General features: G+C 44.2%; 1 protein-coding gene across 2 annotated transcripts in view; it reads right to left on the bottom strand.

The window, feature by feature from the left end:
- Positions 1-18,379, bottom strand: part of CNOT2 (CCR4-NOT transcription complex subunit 2) — a 113,193-nt gene that overhangs the window by 48,706 nt on the left and 46,108 nt on the right. Inside the window, exon 1 of one of the 2 annotated variants that reach the window (XM_054399389.1) lies at positions 1,102-1,122. The exons of the other annotated variant lie outside the window; for it this stretch is intronic. Coding sequence (XP_054255364.1) covers positions 1,102-1,122 — 21 coding nt within the window. Of the gene's footprint in view, positions 1-1,101; positions 1,123-18,379 lie in introns of those variants that run through there. 2 annotated transcript variants of the gene reach the window in all.

Here is an 18,379-nt window from a genome sequence, read left to right as displayed (position 1 = left end):
CAACTGAAAATTTCTCCTTAAAAATCTTTTCTGTATATTGTCAACCTAATGGTTCTTTCCAGTGAGCTTTTCATGTGATAGAAATTCATACTTCAGGACTTGGGTAGGGAGAAGAAACAAACTTCATTTTCTGGTGGGGGCTTGGTTGGTTTTTTTTGAGTCCCATGACAATTCACTGAGGCTTATTTAAAAAATTGCAGAATGTCACAAATCTGCAAAGCAAAATTTCTCAAATTTTCACAGAATCACAGAATGTCAGGGGTTGGAAGGCACCTTAAAAGCTCATCCAGTCCAATCTCCCCTGTGTGAGCAGGATCACCTAGAGCAGATCACATAGGAACACATTGTTTTGAATATCTCCAGGAGACTCCACAACTTCCCCTCGGCTAAACACTTTTAATCTAAAAGAAGAAAACTAAGGAATGCTATTTAGAGCTCAGCCACCTCAGAATAAATAACAAAAGCAAGCAAGAAATAAACCTGAATAACCTATGAAATTACAGAATCAACCAGGTTGGAAAAGACCTCAGAGATCATCAAGTCCAACCTATCACCTAACACCACCTGACAACAAAATCATGGCTCCAAGTGCCACATCCAAGCTTTTTTTGAACACCTCCAGGGATGGTGACTCCACCACCTGCCTGGGCATCACATTCCAATGGTCAATTACTCTTTCTATGAAAAACTTTCTCCTCACATCCAGCCTAAACTTCCCCTGGCACAGCTTGAGACTGTGTCCTCTTGTTCTGGTGCTGCTTGCCTGGGAGAAGAGACCAACCCCCACCCAGCTACAACCTCCCTTCAGGTAGTTGTAGAGAGCAATGAGGTCTGCCCTGAGCCTCCTCTTCTCCAGGCTAAACACCCCCAGCTCCCTCAGCCTCTCCTCACAGGGCTGTGTTCCAGACCTCTCCCTTGTTGCCCTTCTCTGGACACATTTAAGTATCTCAATGTCCTTCTTAAATTGAGGAGCCCAGAACTGGACACAGGACTCAAGGTGTGGTCTAACCAGTGCTGAGCACAGGGCAGAATGACTTCCCTGCTCCTGCTGGCTACACTATTGCTGATGCAGGCCAGGATGCCATTGGCCTTCTTGGCTACCTGGGCACACTGCTGGCTCATGCTCAGCTGCTGCCAACCAAATTACTCCCATGTAGCATCATTGCAACTTTGGAAAAGCAGCTTTCTACTTGACTCTGTGTACTCAGAGCTGTGATTGAGTAAGAGAAGCTTGAGCTTAACCACACTCAAGCACCTCAGCACAGACTGGCAAAGTTATTGCAGATGGCCCATAAAATAACTGCCAGATTTATTTTGCCTGTATTCCCACAGGCACACACCCAGGCAGAGCTGCTAAGTCAGGAACTAGAAACTCAAGAAACAGCAACCACACAGCTGGTCACAGAACCTTAATTCATTAGCAAATCTAATCCCACTGCAAGGTCATACAGCATCGCTGCAGCACCTACTGCATGCAGTGCATAGTTCTACACCTGACTCTCACTGACATCAAAACATACACACCTCTGGTAAATTGCTAATCTGTCTGGCTATGAAATGCTGCCACAGCACAGTGTGGGCTTACCTACCATGTTAATGTTCAAACCAGTGAGACAGCACATGCTGCTCAGCATTCAGCAGCTCAAGTTTCTTGTACCGTATGAGGAGACTGCAGAGTGCAACCAACAGGATGGGAGTCAACCCTGAGCTACCACCCTACATAACATACCTGCATAAGGATCTTTAACACCTTGAAAGGAAAGGAAGCTAAGTTATAGTTATCTTGTCAAATGCTCTCAGACACAAGACCTACTGTCTTTGCTACTGACAGTATAAGTTAAACCGTGGAAAAAAAACCAAAACACAAACCCCGAGCAAAAAAAACCCAAACCAACCACCAAACCCGCAGCCAAGCAAAAACCCCCAACCAAACCAAAACCCTCAACCAAACCAAAATCCCAAACCCCCAACCAAACAAAAGCCCCAACCAAACAAAAACCCCAACCAAACAAAACCCCCAACCAAACCAAAATCCCAAACCCCCAACCGAGCAAAAACCTGAAACAAACCAAAATCCCAAACCCCCAACCAAACAAAAACCCCCAAACCAACCCAAAATCCCAAACCCCCAACCAAAAACCCCCAAACCAAACCAAAATTCAAAACCCCCAAACCAAACAAAACCCCCGACCAAAAACCCTCAACCAACCAAACCCCCAAACCAACAGAAACACAAAACACCAAACAAAACCAAGCCCAGACAGGAAAATTTGTAAAGGTTTTTTAAGTCATTTTGCACTACCTTAGGCTCAGGCTTCAAACTACAATTTTGAAACATTTATTCTTGTTGGCTACAAGAAGAGTTACTTTCAGCCTGAAATCCTCTTATCCCTCCTGACACAAAATTACTCTGAAATTTGAGTAAGCCATACTGTGCAGAACATCATCTTTACTACCAAAGATTTCTAGGCAGTATTTAATGACATGGGTGTGTTCCTACACCAGTAACAACTTAACCCCATGATTTCAGAATCACAGAATTATTGAGGCTGGAATAGACCTCAGAGATCATCAAGTCCAGCCTATGACCCACCACATTGACTAGACCATGGCACTAAATGACATTTCAAAGTCATTGGAGTTCTGATTAAAGTCAACACTAAGGATGCATTTCACAGTCTCACAGTATATCAGAGGTTGGAAGGGACCTCCAGAGATCATCCAGTCCAACCCCCCTGCCAGAGCAGCATCACCCAGGGCAGTCTACACAGGAATGCATCCAGGTGGGGTTGGAAAGTCTCCAGAGAAGGAGACTCCACAACCTCTCTGGGCAGCCTGCTCCAGGGCTCCGTCACCCTCACTGTAAAGAAGTTTCTCCTCATGCTGAGGTGAAATCATCTCTGTTCAAGTTTGATTTAATTCAGCTATAGTCACAAAATTGTCCCAAAATGTTCAGCTGAACAAAAGCCTATTCCACTACTCCTAGAAGGCTGTAGATCTTTGGACTACTGATGTCTCCACAGAAATGTGTAAACTGTTCACAGGCTCACAGGATGTTAGGGGCTGGAGGGACCTTTGGAAATCATCTAGTCCAACTCCCCTGCCAGAGCAGGGCCGTGTGAAGGTATGGCACACCTCCTCCAGCTGAAACAACAAAAAAATGTGCAAATTCAAGGTGTCAAATTGCTCCAATTCGTTCAGCTGACTTTCATTCTTGCAGTGAAGCTTTCATTACACTATCAGCATATCCCACTGTACTAATCCCCTCACAATGCAATTATCACCTACCAGATGGGATGGAGCATTTAACAGGCTAAGGGGATTATCTTGTCCTTTGCTGTGCCAGAGTAAAGCGTGGAGAGATGAGCAGTTGCCTCTAACCATTGTGAAAAGGACAGTGAAATGCTCTGGTGAAGCTACCAGGGGACTTGAGCATCTCCCCTGTGAAGAGAGACTGAGAGCCCTGGGGCTGTTTGGTCTGGAGAAGGCTGAGAGGGGATCTGATCAATGTCTCTCAAGAGCTGAGGGCTGGGGGTCAAGTGGAGGGGGCCAGGCTCTTTTGGGTGGTGCACAGCAATAAGACAAGGAACAGTGGAGACAAACTTGAACACAGAAGGTTTCATCTTAACAGGAGGAGAAACTTCTTTGCAGTAAGGATGATAGAGCCCTGGAGCAGGCTGCCCAGAGAGGTTGTGGAGTCTCCTTCTCTGGAGACTTTCAAACCCACCTGGATGCATTCCTGTGTGGACTCCCCTGGGTGATCCTGCTTTTGGCAGGGGGGTTGGACTGGATGATCTCTGGAGGTCCCTTCCAACCTCTAACATACTGTGATACCCCAAGTAATGAGCTGCTGAGCATTTCAACCAACAGCTTCTCACGAGCCTAAGAATGTTTTAGTGCTCCTTTAAAATAAAACAGTAACTGGGACGAGAGGACTTCTTCTGCCATGCAGCTTTCTCTTGTGACACATAATCAGAATAACAAGACATAGTTGTGATAGAAAGCAAGTCTGAAGCATACACCACACTGTACTAATGTAATACCTAACCCTGAACTATGTAGTACAGGAATTGTGTAAGGGGAATAAATTATTTTGTCTTTGACCCTGCAGCTTTTAATCTTATTTACAGGAAAGTTTACACATGGCTGGCTACACACGCTGTAAAGATTTCTGAGTCTGTGGGGGAAGGTCAGAGCTTTCAGCCTGAAAATATATGTTTGAAGCTGCTGCAAGAGAGCCAGTATGGCCAAATATGCAGTCCACATATTGAAAAGCTGAAGAGAGTATTTTAAACACTCTCAACTAAATTTAAATTGTCTATGAACTTTCTAGATTAATAATTGCATGAGATAATAGTCCAAAAACTAATCAGGATTATGCCCTGAAGAGTGATGAAGCACACAGATGTTAATATGGAGAGCACAATCATTAAAGAAGAAATTAAGAAAACTTCTAATATTTAGATTATATCTTGATATTTATTTGCAACCCTTTTTTCTACACAATACTTCACAGGTTTGTGTGATGAACCCCAAAGAGCAGAACAGTGCATTGCAGGCTGCAGCAGATGAGAGGGAGGCTGGAGGAGCCCTGCCTGCAACCCAGCTGCACTGCTGTGCCCTTTGAGCACCTTCAAAGCCTTTCTGCAGACGCTGACACTGCTCCACAACAGCATTTTTGTAAGCAGTTCTGTGCTGTTGAAGGTTGCCAAGTGAAGCAGTCGTGTGCAGTGCTCCATCTCTCCATGCTCCCACCAAGGGAAATGGCATTGGCACTGGAGGGCATTCTGGCAGCTGCTGGCACCCCTAACAAGATTTTGCTTTGCTAGGAAGAACTGCCACTTGTTCTCAGGGTGAATCATGTCAGGGATCACAACAGAGGATCGTGGCACTGCAATTCACACTGCTATCCAGCCCTGTCATAAAGCTAACAGCAGGACAGAATGAGGCAGCCACTACAGACCAGCGACTCAAAGGGCAGGATTTAAGACAGAAGCTGCAGCTGCTGCAGCCAGGATGCTTATTTCTTGCTTGTTCTTAACCTAACACCAGCAGCCAATTAATCTACTTCTCAGTAGTTGCCAGTGACAGTAAATGTCTGGCAAACTTTGGAGTCAAAGCATACATCCCCATGAACACTTCTATTACAACGGGTTTATGCAGTAACGGTGTCAGATGGTTGCCAAGATAGCAGGAGGCATCTTCTGATCCACATGAACTTATTCCAGTATTCCCTACCACATTCATTAGCTGCTCATGCTACCTGCATATCCACAGAGACCTGACAAAATTCTGTTGCAGCACTATTTGTAAGAATCACAGAATCCCAGAATGTTAGGGGCTGGAAGGGACCTCAAAAGATCATCCAGTCAAGGTGTGTGAGTAACTGGGACTGTGCCAGCCATAGGTGGATCTTTGTTTTACTTTCTTTGTAGCACACAAAAGCACCAGGAAGCCGCCTACACAAACGACTGCACCTCCTTTTGCACAGGCTGATAGATCTGTGTCTGATCATGCAGAAAAGTAAACACAGCCAAGTTCATGCAGCACTTATAAAAACATCTTAAACCTTTTGGAAAGTAACAGTGACCTGAGGTTTTGTACCTTTAGAGTCTAGATTGATGAGGTGAAAGGCAGAAATCAACTCTTGCATTTAAGTCCCTCTTACATTTAAGTCACAGAATCATGGAATGTTAGGGCCTGGAAGGGTCTTCAAAAGATATCCAGTCCAAGCCCCCTGCCAGAACAGGAGCACCCAGAGCAGATCACACAGGAACACATCCAGGCAGGTCTTGAATATCTCCAGAGAAGGAGACTCCACAATCTTCCTGGACAGCCTGTTCCAGTGTTACGTCACCCTCACAGGGAACAGGTTTCTCCTCCTGTTTCCATGCAACTTCCTATGCCTCAGCTTTCTACCACTGCCCTTTGTCCTGCCATTGGGCATCACTGAGCAGAGCCTGGCTCCAGCCTCTTGGCACTCACCCCTCAGCCTCCTCCTCTCCAAGCTAAATAGCCTCAGCTCCTTCAGTCTGAGAATCATACACATATACCCATACACACACACTCAGGCCAATACAATCTCACAGGTGGTACTCCAGTTGCATGGCAATTTTACTAAGTAAAGAATTCCTGTCTACTCAGCCTAACTTCACACAGATCCCTCTCCTCATCCTGTAATTACTTTTCATAGTCTACTCTGGGAACTCAGTCCTCAGTCCTCTGTTGCACCAGATTGCAACCAGTCATTAAAAACGTGAAAATGAAGCACATTTGTCAATTCATCCTTTAGCACAATATTGCAAAAAGACTTAGAATGCCCCCTGGTAGAGCCATGCACTTACACATTGTTAGAAAAGATTGGTGGTAACAGAGGAAAGGGAAGGAGCTATACATTAGGACGGAGTTCAGAGAACTAAGCAGCCCTGGTGCCACAAGCCATGCCCAGTCTGATCAATCACATGAACATAAGCACACATGTTTTAAAATCAGATTTCCCCACATGCAAAATGCAGCCACAAATCAGACAAGGCCTTCAAACTCTTCCATGGAACACCTCCTAACAACCTCCACCAGAGAGGAAGTAAAAGCACAGTACAAATGTAAAGAACTTGAGGCATCTAATTAGCAGTTTGCTGCAGTCATTGACCTTTATCCTGCAGCTGAGTACATAACATTTGACACCAATACTTACTAAAACATTAAGAAAAGAATTTAGAAAAATAAGAAATAATTGAAAAAAAAAAAATCACAGTATGTTAGGGGTTGGAAGAGACCTTGAAAAGTCATCTAATCCACCCACCCTGCCAGAGCAAAATGCTTCAAGGAAAGTCCTTCCCATTGCAAGAAACACTGCAGCATAGCATACCTCAGCACACAAAAACTTGTTTATTAGCAGTAGCTGAAAACATTACTGACACAGTACTTCTAAGGAAAACCTGGTAAAAATGTTGTCATCTTGAGCTGCAAAAAATATCTTCATAATCACTTATAATGTGATGCTATAATTGTATATTAAATTGGTTGAACAGCCTGAAGCAAATTGCAGGATTAAAAAAATTGAAAACTGATTATGTTTCTGTTTTGCAGTATTACTATAGGTAGTGCCTAAGGAGAGCTCACTCATGACATTAACATAGCCAAAGCTAAACTAAGAGGATACCACAAAATCTCCCTGAAGAATGAATATTTTTTTAATTTGCATAAAGCAAAAAAAAATGATCACTACATTGTAACTGATTAGAGTCACAATCTTTATGACAGCTGAAAACTATATACAGTAATACAAGAAAAAAAGAAACCATTTTAGGGTTTTCAGCAGGATCCTCACTTTTCTGCTGCTCCAAAGAATACAAGATTTGTCAACATGCACACTCTCATTATTTAAGAGCAATTAGAAGTCATAATCACAGATCATTATTTAAGAGCAATTAGAAGTCATAATCACAGTCTGATGCTACAGAGCTTCCTCTCACCTATATAACGAAGGTTCTGATGCTGCTGTTTAGGTCTTACTAAGAGATGTTAATAATTTATTTTTCTCTTCTCTTACAAACCAATGTTTGTTGCATTAGGTGATATACTTGGCACATCCAAAGTATCCAAAGATGTGTGGCCAGCAGATCCAGAGAGGTGATTCTGCCACTCTGCTGTGGGGAGACCTCACCTGGAGCACTATGTCCAGCTCTGGAGCCCTCAATATATGAAGGACATGGAGCTGATGGAGCAGGTCCAGAGCAGGGCCATGAAAATGCTCAGGGGGTTGGAGCAGCTCTGCTACAAGGACAGGCTGAGGGAGCTGGGGGTGTTCAGCCTGGAGGAGGCTCTAGGGAGACCTAATAGTAGCCTGCCAGTACCTGAAGGGGGCTACAAGAAGGCTGGAGAGAGACTGTTTGCAAAGGCCGGTAGGGACAAGATGAGGGACAATGGGTTTACATCAGAGGAGATTTAGATTGGACATTGGGAACAAGTTCTGCACCATGAGGGTGGTGGAACACTGAAACAGGTTTTCCAGGCAGGTGGTTGGGGCTCCATCCCTGGGGATACTACTCAAGGTGAGGCTGGACAGGGCTCTGGGCAACCTGATCTAGTTGGGGATGTCCCTGCTGACTGCAGGCAGGGTTGGTTGGACTGGATGAGCTTTGGAGGTCCCTTCCAACCCAGACCATTCTATGAAAATATCTGAAAAAGTAACCCTTAATGATTTTTTTAGTGAGGAATAAGTGCCTCAAAAAAATAAATGTCTGCTAAAAGTTACATGCTGGTAGCCACCCATCAGGCTGTAATTTAAGTAAAAATACAAAATTTGAAATTCCTTAAATTAGTAAAAGATAATCAGAGAATCACAGAACTGTCAGGGTTGGAAGAGACATCAAAGATTATCCAGTTCTCAATCCCCTGCCATGGGCAGGGACACCTCATACTAGATCAGGTTGCCCAGAACCCCATCCAACTGGGCCTTAAAAACTTCCAGGGATAATACACAGTCAATTTATCATATCCTATCCCTCAGCATCAAACATAATTCCAATGTGGCACAAACTGGAATCTGATATACAACAGAATACATATTACCAACTTGCTAGATGCAAGAGATCTCTCAAATCCCAACCCTTCAGTGATTGTCCTATCACAGGGTGGAACTGAGCAGAGGCTGTCCCTGTCCCCTCCCCCTCCTGACCCCCAGCCCTCAGCTATTGATAGACATTGATCAGATCCCCTCTCAGTCTTCTCCTCTCTAGACTAACTGGTCCCAGGGCTCTCAGCCTCTCCTCATCAGGCAGTGCTCCATTCCCTCACTGACCCTTGTAGCCCTCCATTGGACTCTCTCAAGTAGATCCCTGTCCCTGACATGGGTTAGAAAGTTTGACAATCATCAACAACAATTACTTGTCTGGTAATACCACAAAAAATATTTGTTCAGTAACAAGAAAAAAAACCCACAAACAAATCATTATACCACATTCAGCAACCTATCTACAAGGTGAGTATATTTATCCCCTTTCCCTCTTCTGCATGCTTCCACTAATTTACAGTTCATTCAAGACTAAGAGTGCTTCTACACTTAACAAAGCATTTCTGACTTAGTACTGTAAAATGTTACAGGCTTGGTTGTGCAATGACCTTCAACTCTTAGGGTTCACCACAAAAAAATGACAACAAAAAAAGACCAAAAAAAAAATTACAATTATGCCAGTAAATTTAGGGGGCAATATGTTGGCTCACACTTTTAAATTCAATGCTATTTGAAGCATGCATGCAGGGAACAAGAAGAAAGAATTGTGAAAACAAAAATCACAGAATCACAGAATTATTGAGGTTGGAACAGACCTCTGAGATCACCAAGCCCAGCCTATGGCCTAACACCACCACACTGACCAGACCATGGCACTAAGTGCCACATCCAGTCTTGCCTTAAACACCTCCAGGGACGGCTATTCCACCACCTCCCTGGCCAGTCCATTCCAGTCTCTAATTCCCCTTTCCAGCAGGAAGTGCTTCCTAACATCCAACCTAACCCTCCCCTGGCACAGCTTCAGGCCATGCCCTCTTGTCCTGTTCCCAAGTTGCCTGGGAGCAGAGCCTGACCCCCACCTGACTACAACTTCCCTTCAGGTAGCTGTAGAGAGTGCTAAGGTCCCCCCTGAGTCTCCTCTTCTCCAGGCTGAACACCCCCAGCTCCCTCAGCCTCTCCTCATCACTTCCCCTCCAGTCCCTTCCCCACTCTCATTGCTCTCCTCTGGACCTGCTCCAGCCCCTCAAGATCTCTCTTGCAGTGAGTGCCCAGAGCTGCACACAGTGCTGGAGGTGAGGCCTCCCCAGTGCCCAGCACAGGGCAGAATTCCATCCCTGGTGCTGCTGGCCACACTATTCCTGATCCAAGCCAAGATGCCTTTGGCCTTCCCTGCCCCCTGGGCACACTGCTGGCACTGCCAGGTCCCTCTGTGCCAGGCTGCTCTCCAGCCACTCATCCCTCAGTCTGTATGGGGTCATTGTGGCCAAGGTGTAGGAGCCTGCACTTGAGCTTATTACACCTCAGCCCATTGGCCTCAGCCCATCCACCCAGCCTGGCCATGCCTCTGTGAAGTGTCTTCCTACCTTCCACCAGATCCACACTCCCCCCACAACTGGGTGTCATCTGCCAATTTACTGGTGGTGTACTCTTGTTAGTTAAGACACAGTAGTTTGCTTTTTTTTTTTTTTTTCCAAAAAGAAACTAGATCAAGTTGTAAACAAAAGGTAACTTTTAACGTATGATCAAGAGAATTATCAGCTAATATACATTATCACAGTATCACAGTACACTAGAGGTTGGAAGGGACCTCCAGAGATCATCCAGTCCAAGCCCCCTGCCACAGCAGCATCACCCAGAGGAGTCTCTACACAGGAATGCATCCAGGTGGGGGTTGGAAATTCTCCAGAGAAGGAGACTCCACAACCTCTCTGGGCAGCCTATTATCCCTGTGCCACATTTATTTACTGATTGTCTTTTGGAATACCAGAAATTAACTGATTTCTTCTTTGCTAAGAAGCCAGACTTAACCAAAATTAAGCTCAGAAACCAAACATGCTTCTGAAATGCCTGTGTTATAAACAGGAAAACAAACTAAACCCTAAGAAACAAGCAAAGCAGTACAGAAAACAACAGAAGGACAAAATCATATTACTAAGAACTATTACAGTAAAACTGTCTATGACAGCTCCTGCTTGGCAAACATGGAAGTGGCTTAATCTTGGAAAGGAGAAATTCAGCTGCCATCTTTGTAAACAAGCAAAAATTGAATATTATCTCAATCGAATCAAATATTACCTCAAATTTAAAAAAATTAAATTCTACCTCAAATATTATCAGAATAAACTTATTACTATAGTGGCACTTCTCTGGGCTCCTCAAACTTATTTTGCACCTCAACCACAAGTGGAAGACAGCAGAATTACAACTTGGTACTTTCTTTTGATTGATAAACCTTTAACTCATCCCTTGAAGTAATTCAGAAACACACTGGTTATAAACTACTTCCAGTTTTAACTACAAATCGATCTTGCAACTGAACAAAATTGCAGTTTGCTATAAGAGCTGCATTAGTGCTTGTGATTATTTTTTCTGTAGACAAAAACACAGTCTCACAGTATATCAGAGGTTGTAAGGGACCTCAAGAGATCATCCAGTCCAACCCCCCTGCCAGAGCAGGATCACCCAGGGGAGTCTGCACAGGAATGCATCCAGGTGGGGTTGGAAAGTCTCCAGAGAAGGAGACTCCACAACCTCTCTGGGCAGCCTGCTCCAGGGCTCTCTCACCCTCACTCAAAAGAAGTCTCTCCTCATGTTGAGCTGAAATCTTCTCTGTTCTAGTTTGAACTCAATTGTTCCTTGTCCTATCACTGTGCACCACCCAAAAGAGCCTGGCCCCCTCCACTTGACCCCCAGCCCTCAGCTCTTGAGAGACATTGATCAGATCCCCTCTCAGCCTTCTCTTCTTCACACTAAACAGCCCCAGGGCTCTCAGTCTCTCTTCCCAGGGGAGATGCTCAAGTCCCCTAAGCATCCTCCTGCCTCTCCCTTGGACTCTCTCCAGCAGGTCTCTGTCTTTCCTCAACTGGGCAGCCCCAAACTGGACACAGGATTGCAGCTGTGGTCTCAGCAAGGCAGAGAGATAGAAGAACTTCCCTAGACCTGCTGGACACACTTTTCTTGATACATCCCAGGATGACACTGGCTCTCTTAGCCCCAAGCAGAACTTGCTGTCCACCAGCACTCCAAGGTCTTTCTCCATGGAGCTGCTTTCCAGCAGGGCAGCCTCTAACCTGTCCTGGTGCCTGCTGTTATTCCTCCCCAGCGGCAGGACCCTGCACTTGTCCTTATTGAACTTCATGAGGTTTGCCTGCACCCAGCTCTCAGCCTGTCCAGGTCAAGTTGGATGACTGCACAGCCTGAAAGGTGTCAGCCACCCCCCCCAGTTTTGTATCATCAGGAACTTGCTAAGGGTACTCTCAGTCCCCTCAGCCAGGTAGTTGATAAAGCTATTGAACAAAACTGGACCCAATACTGATCCCTGGTACACACAGTGCTGTGTTTCAGAAATTATCCCTTTGTAAGTAATTGGAGTAAGATACCTTCTAATTCAACAAGTTAATCTATTTGAATTTTATCTCCACCTTCCTGCTTGGGTTTGCCTCTTTTGCTGCTTTGTGGTGTAAGGATTTTGGGTTTTTTCATAAAATAAATAAAAAGGTGCTTTACCTAGTCAGAGATCCTAGATTTACTCAGATGCCCTCTAGAGAGTTCCTTAATGGGGCATACACAATAGTAAAGCCCAGCTTTAAAAGATTAGGAAATCAGCTACTACACTAAGCTCCTCAGAAATATCAAAATCCTATCGTTCCCTCTAGCCTCCAGAGAATGAAGTTGGAATTCAGCACTTTCTTAAACACTGCAATCCTCAGAGCAAATTGGTAAAAACTGCAGCAAATTGTGCATATGGCTAAACTCCTATGATGTATGTGCAGTCTGAAAGTCAGGTTAACAAAGAAGTGAACCAGCAAAATAAAAATCACACTGAGTACAGGCAAATTGTTCTTCACAAAGACTTAAACCGTGACAGATTCTACGTAATGGATAGAGGAGGGGAGATTTAGATTAGATGTTAGAAAGAAGTTCTGCACAGTAAGGGTGGTGAGACATTGGCACAGGTTGCCCAGGGAGGTGGTAGAAACCTCATCCCTGGAAGTTTTTAAGGCCAGGCTGGATGTGGCTGTGAGCAATTTGATCTAGTGTGAGGTCCCTGCCCTTGGCAGGGGGTTTGGAACTGGATGATCCTTGAGGTCCCTTCCAACCCTGACAATTCTGTGATGCTGTATTTCTCCCAGAGGCACAAGAGGAAATAGTCACAAAAGCACCAACAGTACAGAAATTTGCACTTTCTACTGAAAAAACTCTTTAAGAAATAAGACACAGAACTAGTTATAATTTGAGTAATCTCAGGTGAAATTACAGAGGGGTGCCAAGACACTGAGGTAAAGCAGATATAGGGAAGCAGATGTTTCACCTTGAGAAAGCCTGCTGTAATTTGTATAAGCAATGGCAAAGAGGGGATTTCAAGAGGGAAATGCCAGTCTGCTGTCAGTGCTGGCACTATCCACTCTCATTGCTGCATTCCCCCTTTTGCTGGAGTGCACCATAACAGGACAGTTCTTTTACTTGTCATGGTTTAACCCCAGCAGGTACCTAAGTCTCACACAGCTGCTTGTGCACTCCCCCATGGCAGGATGGAAGAGAGAACCAGAAGAGTAGAGGTGAGAAGATTCATGGATTGAGATAAAGGTGGTATAACAGGTAAAGCAAAAGCCAGCTGTGCAAGCAAAGCAAACCAAGGAATTCACACAGGACCACAGGATGTTAGGGGTTGCAAGGGACGCCAGAGATCTTTGAGTCCAACCCCTCCTCCAGCTTGCTCCATTCCCCCCAGTCCTATCACTCCCTGACACCCTAAAAAGTCCCTCCCCAGCTTTCTTGGAGCCCCCTTCAGATACTGGAAGGCCACAAGAAGGCCTCCTCAAAGCCTTCTTTTCTCCAGACTGAACAACCCCAACTCTCTCAGCCTGTCCTCGTAACAGAGCAGCTCCAGCCCTCTGATCATCCTCGTGGCCCTTCTCTGGAGACATTCCAGCACCTCCAGATCTTTCTTCTAATAGGGGCTCCAGAACTGGACACAGTGCTCCAGGTGGATTCCTATTCTGATGACTTTGAAGTGCAAGAAATCGCACAGCCTGAAAACTCCCCAAAAGACAAAGCCCTCTACCCAAACCTTGCAAATACTTGTTTCATCTTTGCTGATTTGCAAACTCAATCCAATAGTTTCACAGGCTCACAGGATGTTAGGGGTTGGAAGGGACCTCTGGAGATCATTGAGTCCAACCCCTCTGCCAGAGCAGGACCACACAACCATATAGTCTAGAGAAGGTCACACAGGAATGCATTCATCCACTGCTTCCCATCAGCAGGCAGGTGTTCAGCCACCTCCAGGAAAGCAGAGCTCCATCATGCATCATGGTTACTTGGGAAAACAAATGCTGTGACTCCAAATGTCCCTCTCCTTCCTTCTTCCCCCAGCTTTTTATTCTGAGCATGACATCATATGGTATGGTATATCCCTTTGGTCAGCTGGAGTCAGCTGTATCAATTGTGCTGCCTCCCAGCTTCTTGTGCACCCCCAGCCTGCTGGCTGCTGCCATGGTGAGTTGCTGAAAAGGCCTTCAGGCTGTGGAGGCATCCTTCAGCAGTAAATGAAACTGTCAGGGTGTTATCAACACTGTTCCCAGCACAAAGGAAAAACACAGCTCCTTATCAGCTGCTGTGAAGAAATTTAACTCTCTTCCAGCTAAAAGCAGCACACTAGTGTATGTTCCATGCTATGTATATGGGCATATAGCAAAGACTCCCAAACGACATAAAGAGAATCAAGCAGGTTAAGTTACAATCAGACAGACAGAAGACCAGGTCTGGAATTCTAGCCTCTTAATTCATAGAATCCCCAGACAGGACAAAGACATGCAAAATGCAAAAGAAATTTAATATGATTTGATTAAAATCTTGAAACAGTTTAAGGGGGAAACCAACCAACCCAAAAAACTTTTAATAGGTTTTAATTCTTCATTGGTATTCATTGCTCATCACATATTCAGAAAGCACATTTTTTTAACAGCAGTAAGAACAGGAGGCTAACTAAGACTAAGTAGGTTGGACTTCAGCTTCACAATTAAGAGATATTTCTATGTTGATTTGAAACAGGCTCCTCTTTTCAGGAATACTGTACTTATCTTTTTTGTTTGTGTGTAAGAATTGATTCCACTAACTTTAAAAGACAGCAGCACTCCCTACTTATTCCTTCCTGGATACAGTGAAAACTTCCATGTGTAGTTAATCTAAACCACTGTATTTTAAATAAGCCCTGGTCTGGAGCACTTCTGCTGTGGAGATAGATTGAGAGAGTTTGGGCTATTCAGTCTGGAGAAGAGAAGGCTGCAAAGAGACCTTGTGGCTTTCCAGTACCTGAAGAGGGCCTACAGGAAGCTGGGCTTTTTAGGGTGTCTGAGAGTGATAGGACTGGGGGGAATGGATCCAAGCTGGAGGAGGGCAGATTTAGATTAGACACTAGGAAGAAGTTCTTTGCCATGAGGGTGGTGAGACACTGGCACAGGTTGCACAGGGAGGTGGTGGAAGCCTCATCCCTGGAGGTTTTTAACGGCAGGCTGAACATGGCTCTGAGCAGCCTGACCTAGTGTGAGGTGCCCCTGTCCATGGCAGGCAGTTTGGATCCTTGAGGTCCCTTCCAACCCAGACAATTCTGTGATTCTATGACTCCCCAGCATTTATTGCAGTTAAGCACTGTACAGGCAGACGTAGCTGATGATTAACAGACTTGCAACAGAAATTATTATTTTTTTTTCATTAGTCAGGTGGAGTTTGTTGACATTAAGTGCATCAGTACAAGAATCACTTCTGCTCTAGCTTTTGCCAGGGTGATGGGATGGCAGGGGGAAGAGATGTGTTGTTGGGGTTTTTTTGTTTGCTTAGGGATCACAAGGCAGAAAGACAACTGAAAAAGAGTACAGATAAATCTTTAAATATTGTAGTGATAGGACTAGGGGGAATGGAATAAAGCTGGAGGTGGGGAGATTCAGACTGGACGTGAGGAAGAAGTTCTTCCCCATGAGAGTGGTGAGAGCCTGGAATGGGTTGTCCAGGGAGGTGGTTGGGGCCCCATCCCTGGAGGTGTCTAAGGCCAGGCTGGATGAGGCTCTGGCCAGCCTGATGTAGTGTGAGGTGTCCCTGCCCATGGCAGGGGGGTTGGAACTGGATGATCCTTGTGGTCCCTGTTTTCCAACCCTGACTGATTCTATGATTTCTCTAATATTTCATTCACAGAGTACTTAATGAAGCTGCTAGCTGGTCAAAGCATCCTCAACAAAAAAGTGGTAAGACTACTTTGCCTTCTGTTGATTTTTAAGAAAGAGAGGGTTCCATTTGGTTTGGGTTTTTTTCCTTTTTTTTTTTTTTTTTCTTCCAGACATCTCCAAAAAATAGAAACAGCTGAGAATATTCTGGCCAAAACCAAACCAAACCAAAACAAACAACCCCCCATTCTGTACACACAGCACATCAAACATCTTGCTTTACCTTCAAACACAACTGGACAATTCAAAACATTAAGGATGTTTAATATATTGAATCCTTGAAAAGAAAAATACTGATGAGCTGCCACAACCTTCTGGTTGCATACTTGTTTCTCAGTGCCTCTCCTTCACCACACTACTGGCACAATTCTGCAAAAGCAGAAACAGCTCCCAAGAGCACAGAAAGGTTAAAGCTAAATTCATGGAGAGCTTTTTTTAAGCGCATTCTCCTAAAACACACCAAAGAGACTGTGACTCTTCAAGGCAAATGCAAAAATGCATAGTTAAAATGAAGGACTTCTGGGTTTTGTTTGTTTAGTTTTGGGGAGGGAGGGGTGTTTGGGTTTGTTGTTGTTGTTGAGTTGGGTTTTTTTTTGTTTGTTTGTTTGTTTGTTTTAATTAAAGCCTCAAGACACTATAGGAAGCATATTTCTCAAAATATTCCAAGGCCTGTTTCTTGTAACCTTCTGACTACTCAGCCAGGTTATGTTGTGATTATGGCTGTACCAGGTTCAGCCATCAAATAAAGTATGACAAATCAACTTTGATTTTTTTACATCATAGCTAAAGAACAAGGACACAGTCTCAACACAACAAAAAATCTCTTAAAGTACCAAAATTATTTAAGATTTTTAAATTGTGAGGTGCAATATTATTTAAGATTTTTAAATTGTGAGGTGCAATATTATTTAAGATTTTCAATTGCTGAGCTGCAATATTATTTTAGATCTTCAATCATGAGCTACAATATTATATTAAGATTTTCAATGCTATCACAAATACAATCACAAAGTAAAATTCAAAAAGTAAAAATTTTTTTTTAAAGACAGTATCATGCCTTTCCACGATACTAATCTTCCATGTATTAATTTAAATTTCTTCAATCATTCTCTTCTCCACTAAGGTTGTAAAAATTTGTATATATCTATATAAATATACATATACACAATATGCAGGTATGCACTCTCTTATTTAAGAGGTGGACTCCCTCCATTCTAGAGAGTCCAACAGAGGGCTCTAAGGATGCTTAAGGGACTGGAGCCCTGCATGGGGAGGAGAGGCTGAGAGCCCTGGGGTGGTTTAGTCCGGACAGGAGAAGGCTGAGAGGGGATTTAATAAATGTTTATCAATATCTGAGGGCTGGGGGTCAGAAAGGAAAGGGACAGACTCTGCTCAGTTGCACCGTGTGATAGGACAAAGGCTAATGAATATCAACTACAACGCAGGAGGTTCCACCTCACCATGAGGAGGAACTTCTTCACTGTGAGGGTCCCAGAGCCCTGGAACAGGCTGCCCAGAGAGGTTGTGGAGTCTCCTTCTGTGGAGCCTTTCCAGCCCTGTCTGGATGTGTTCCTGTGTGCCCTGTGCTGGATTCTCTGGTCCTGTTCTGGCAGGGAAGTTGGACTGGAAGATCTCCAGAGGTCCCTTCCAACCCCTAGCACCCTGTGATCCCATACTGTGAAACTTTGGCTCAATATATACTGTAATCTTCGTTCCAGTATCAGAAACTGAAATTACATGCAATTTTTCATTTTAAAGCAATTCCCCTTTGAAGCAACAGACTTTACACCACAACACTTTAAAATAGAGTTACCTCAAATTGGCAGTCTAAGCTCAGACAGCAAATGTTACTTAGACCTGGCCCAAATCCCAGACATGGGATGGCTCCCTCCATCTCATACCATCCTTACTTTTTCTCACAGAACACTTGCATGTGTTTAGAGCTCCAAGACTATGGCAGTGTTTAGCACCACGATAACCTGGTAAAACAAGCAGCAGGACCTTACTTTCCATTATTCCCTTCTCATTAAAAAATAAAGAAGTATATTCCAAGTGAGACTCAACAGGGCTCTGGGCTACCTGATCTAGTTGGGGATGTCCCTGCTTACTGCAGAAGGGGTTGGACTAGATGACCTTTGGAGTTCCCCTCCAACCCAGACCATTTTATGATTCTGCTTTTATTGACCACTCAGTCTTCAGCTAATGTATACAGTCTCACTCAACATGAAAATGTTGCAGCTGGTGAACTTCAGAAGTCGTTGTTTGCAAATCCAGGGCCTCAACTTTCAGGTTTTTTTTTCCTATAGCTGATTCATAAGCATCAAGTTGACCTCTGGCCAGCAACATCACTACACTTTCATCTACAGTTGCAACAACAAAACACTCAGATAATAGTTACCCTCAACCCATTTTACCAATACTGTAG

This window comes from Indicator indicator, chromosome 3 (genome assembly GCF_027791375.1).
Source record: "Indicator indicator isolate 239-I01 chromosome 3, UM_Iind_1.1, whole genome shotgun sequence".
Classification (NCBI taxonomy): Eukaryota; Metazoa; Chordata; class Aves; order Piciformes; family Indicatoridae; genus Indicator; species Indicator indicator.
The sequence above is the reverse complement of the archived record's forward strand: the minus strand, read 5'-3'. Positions and strand labels throughout refer to the sequence as shown.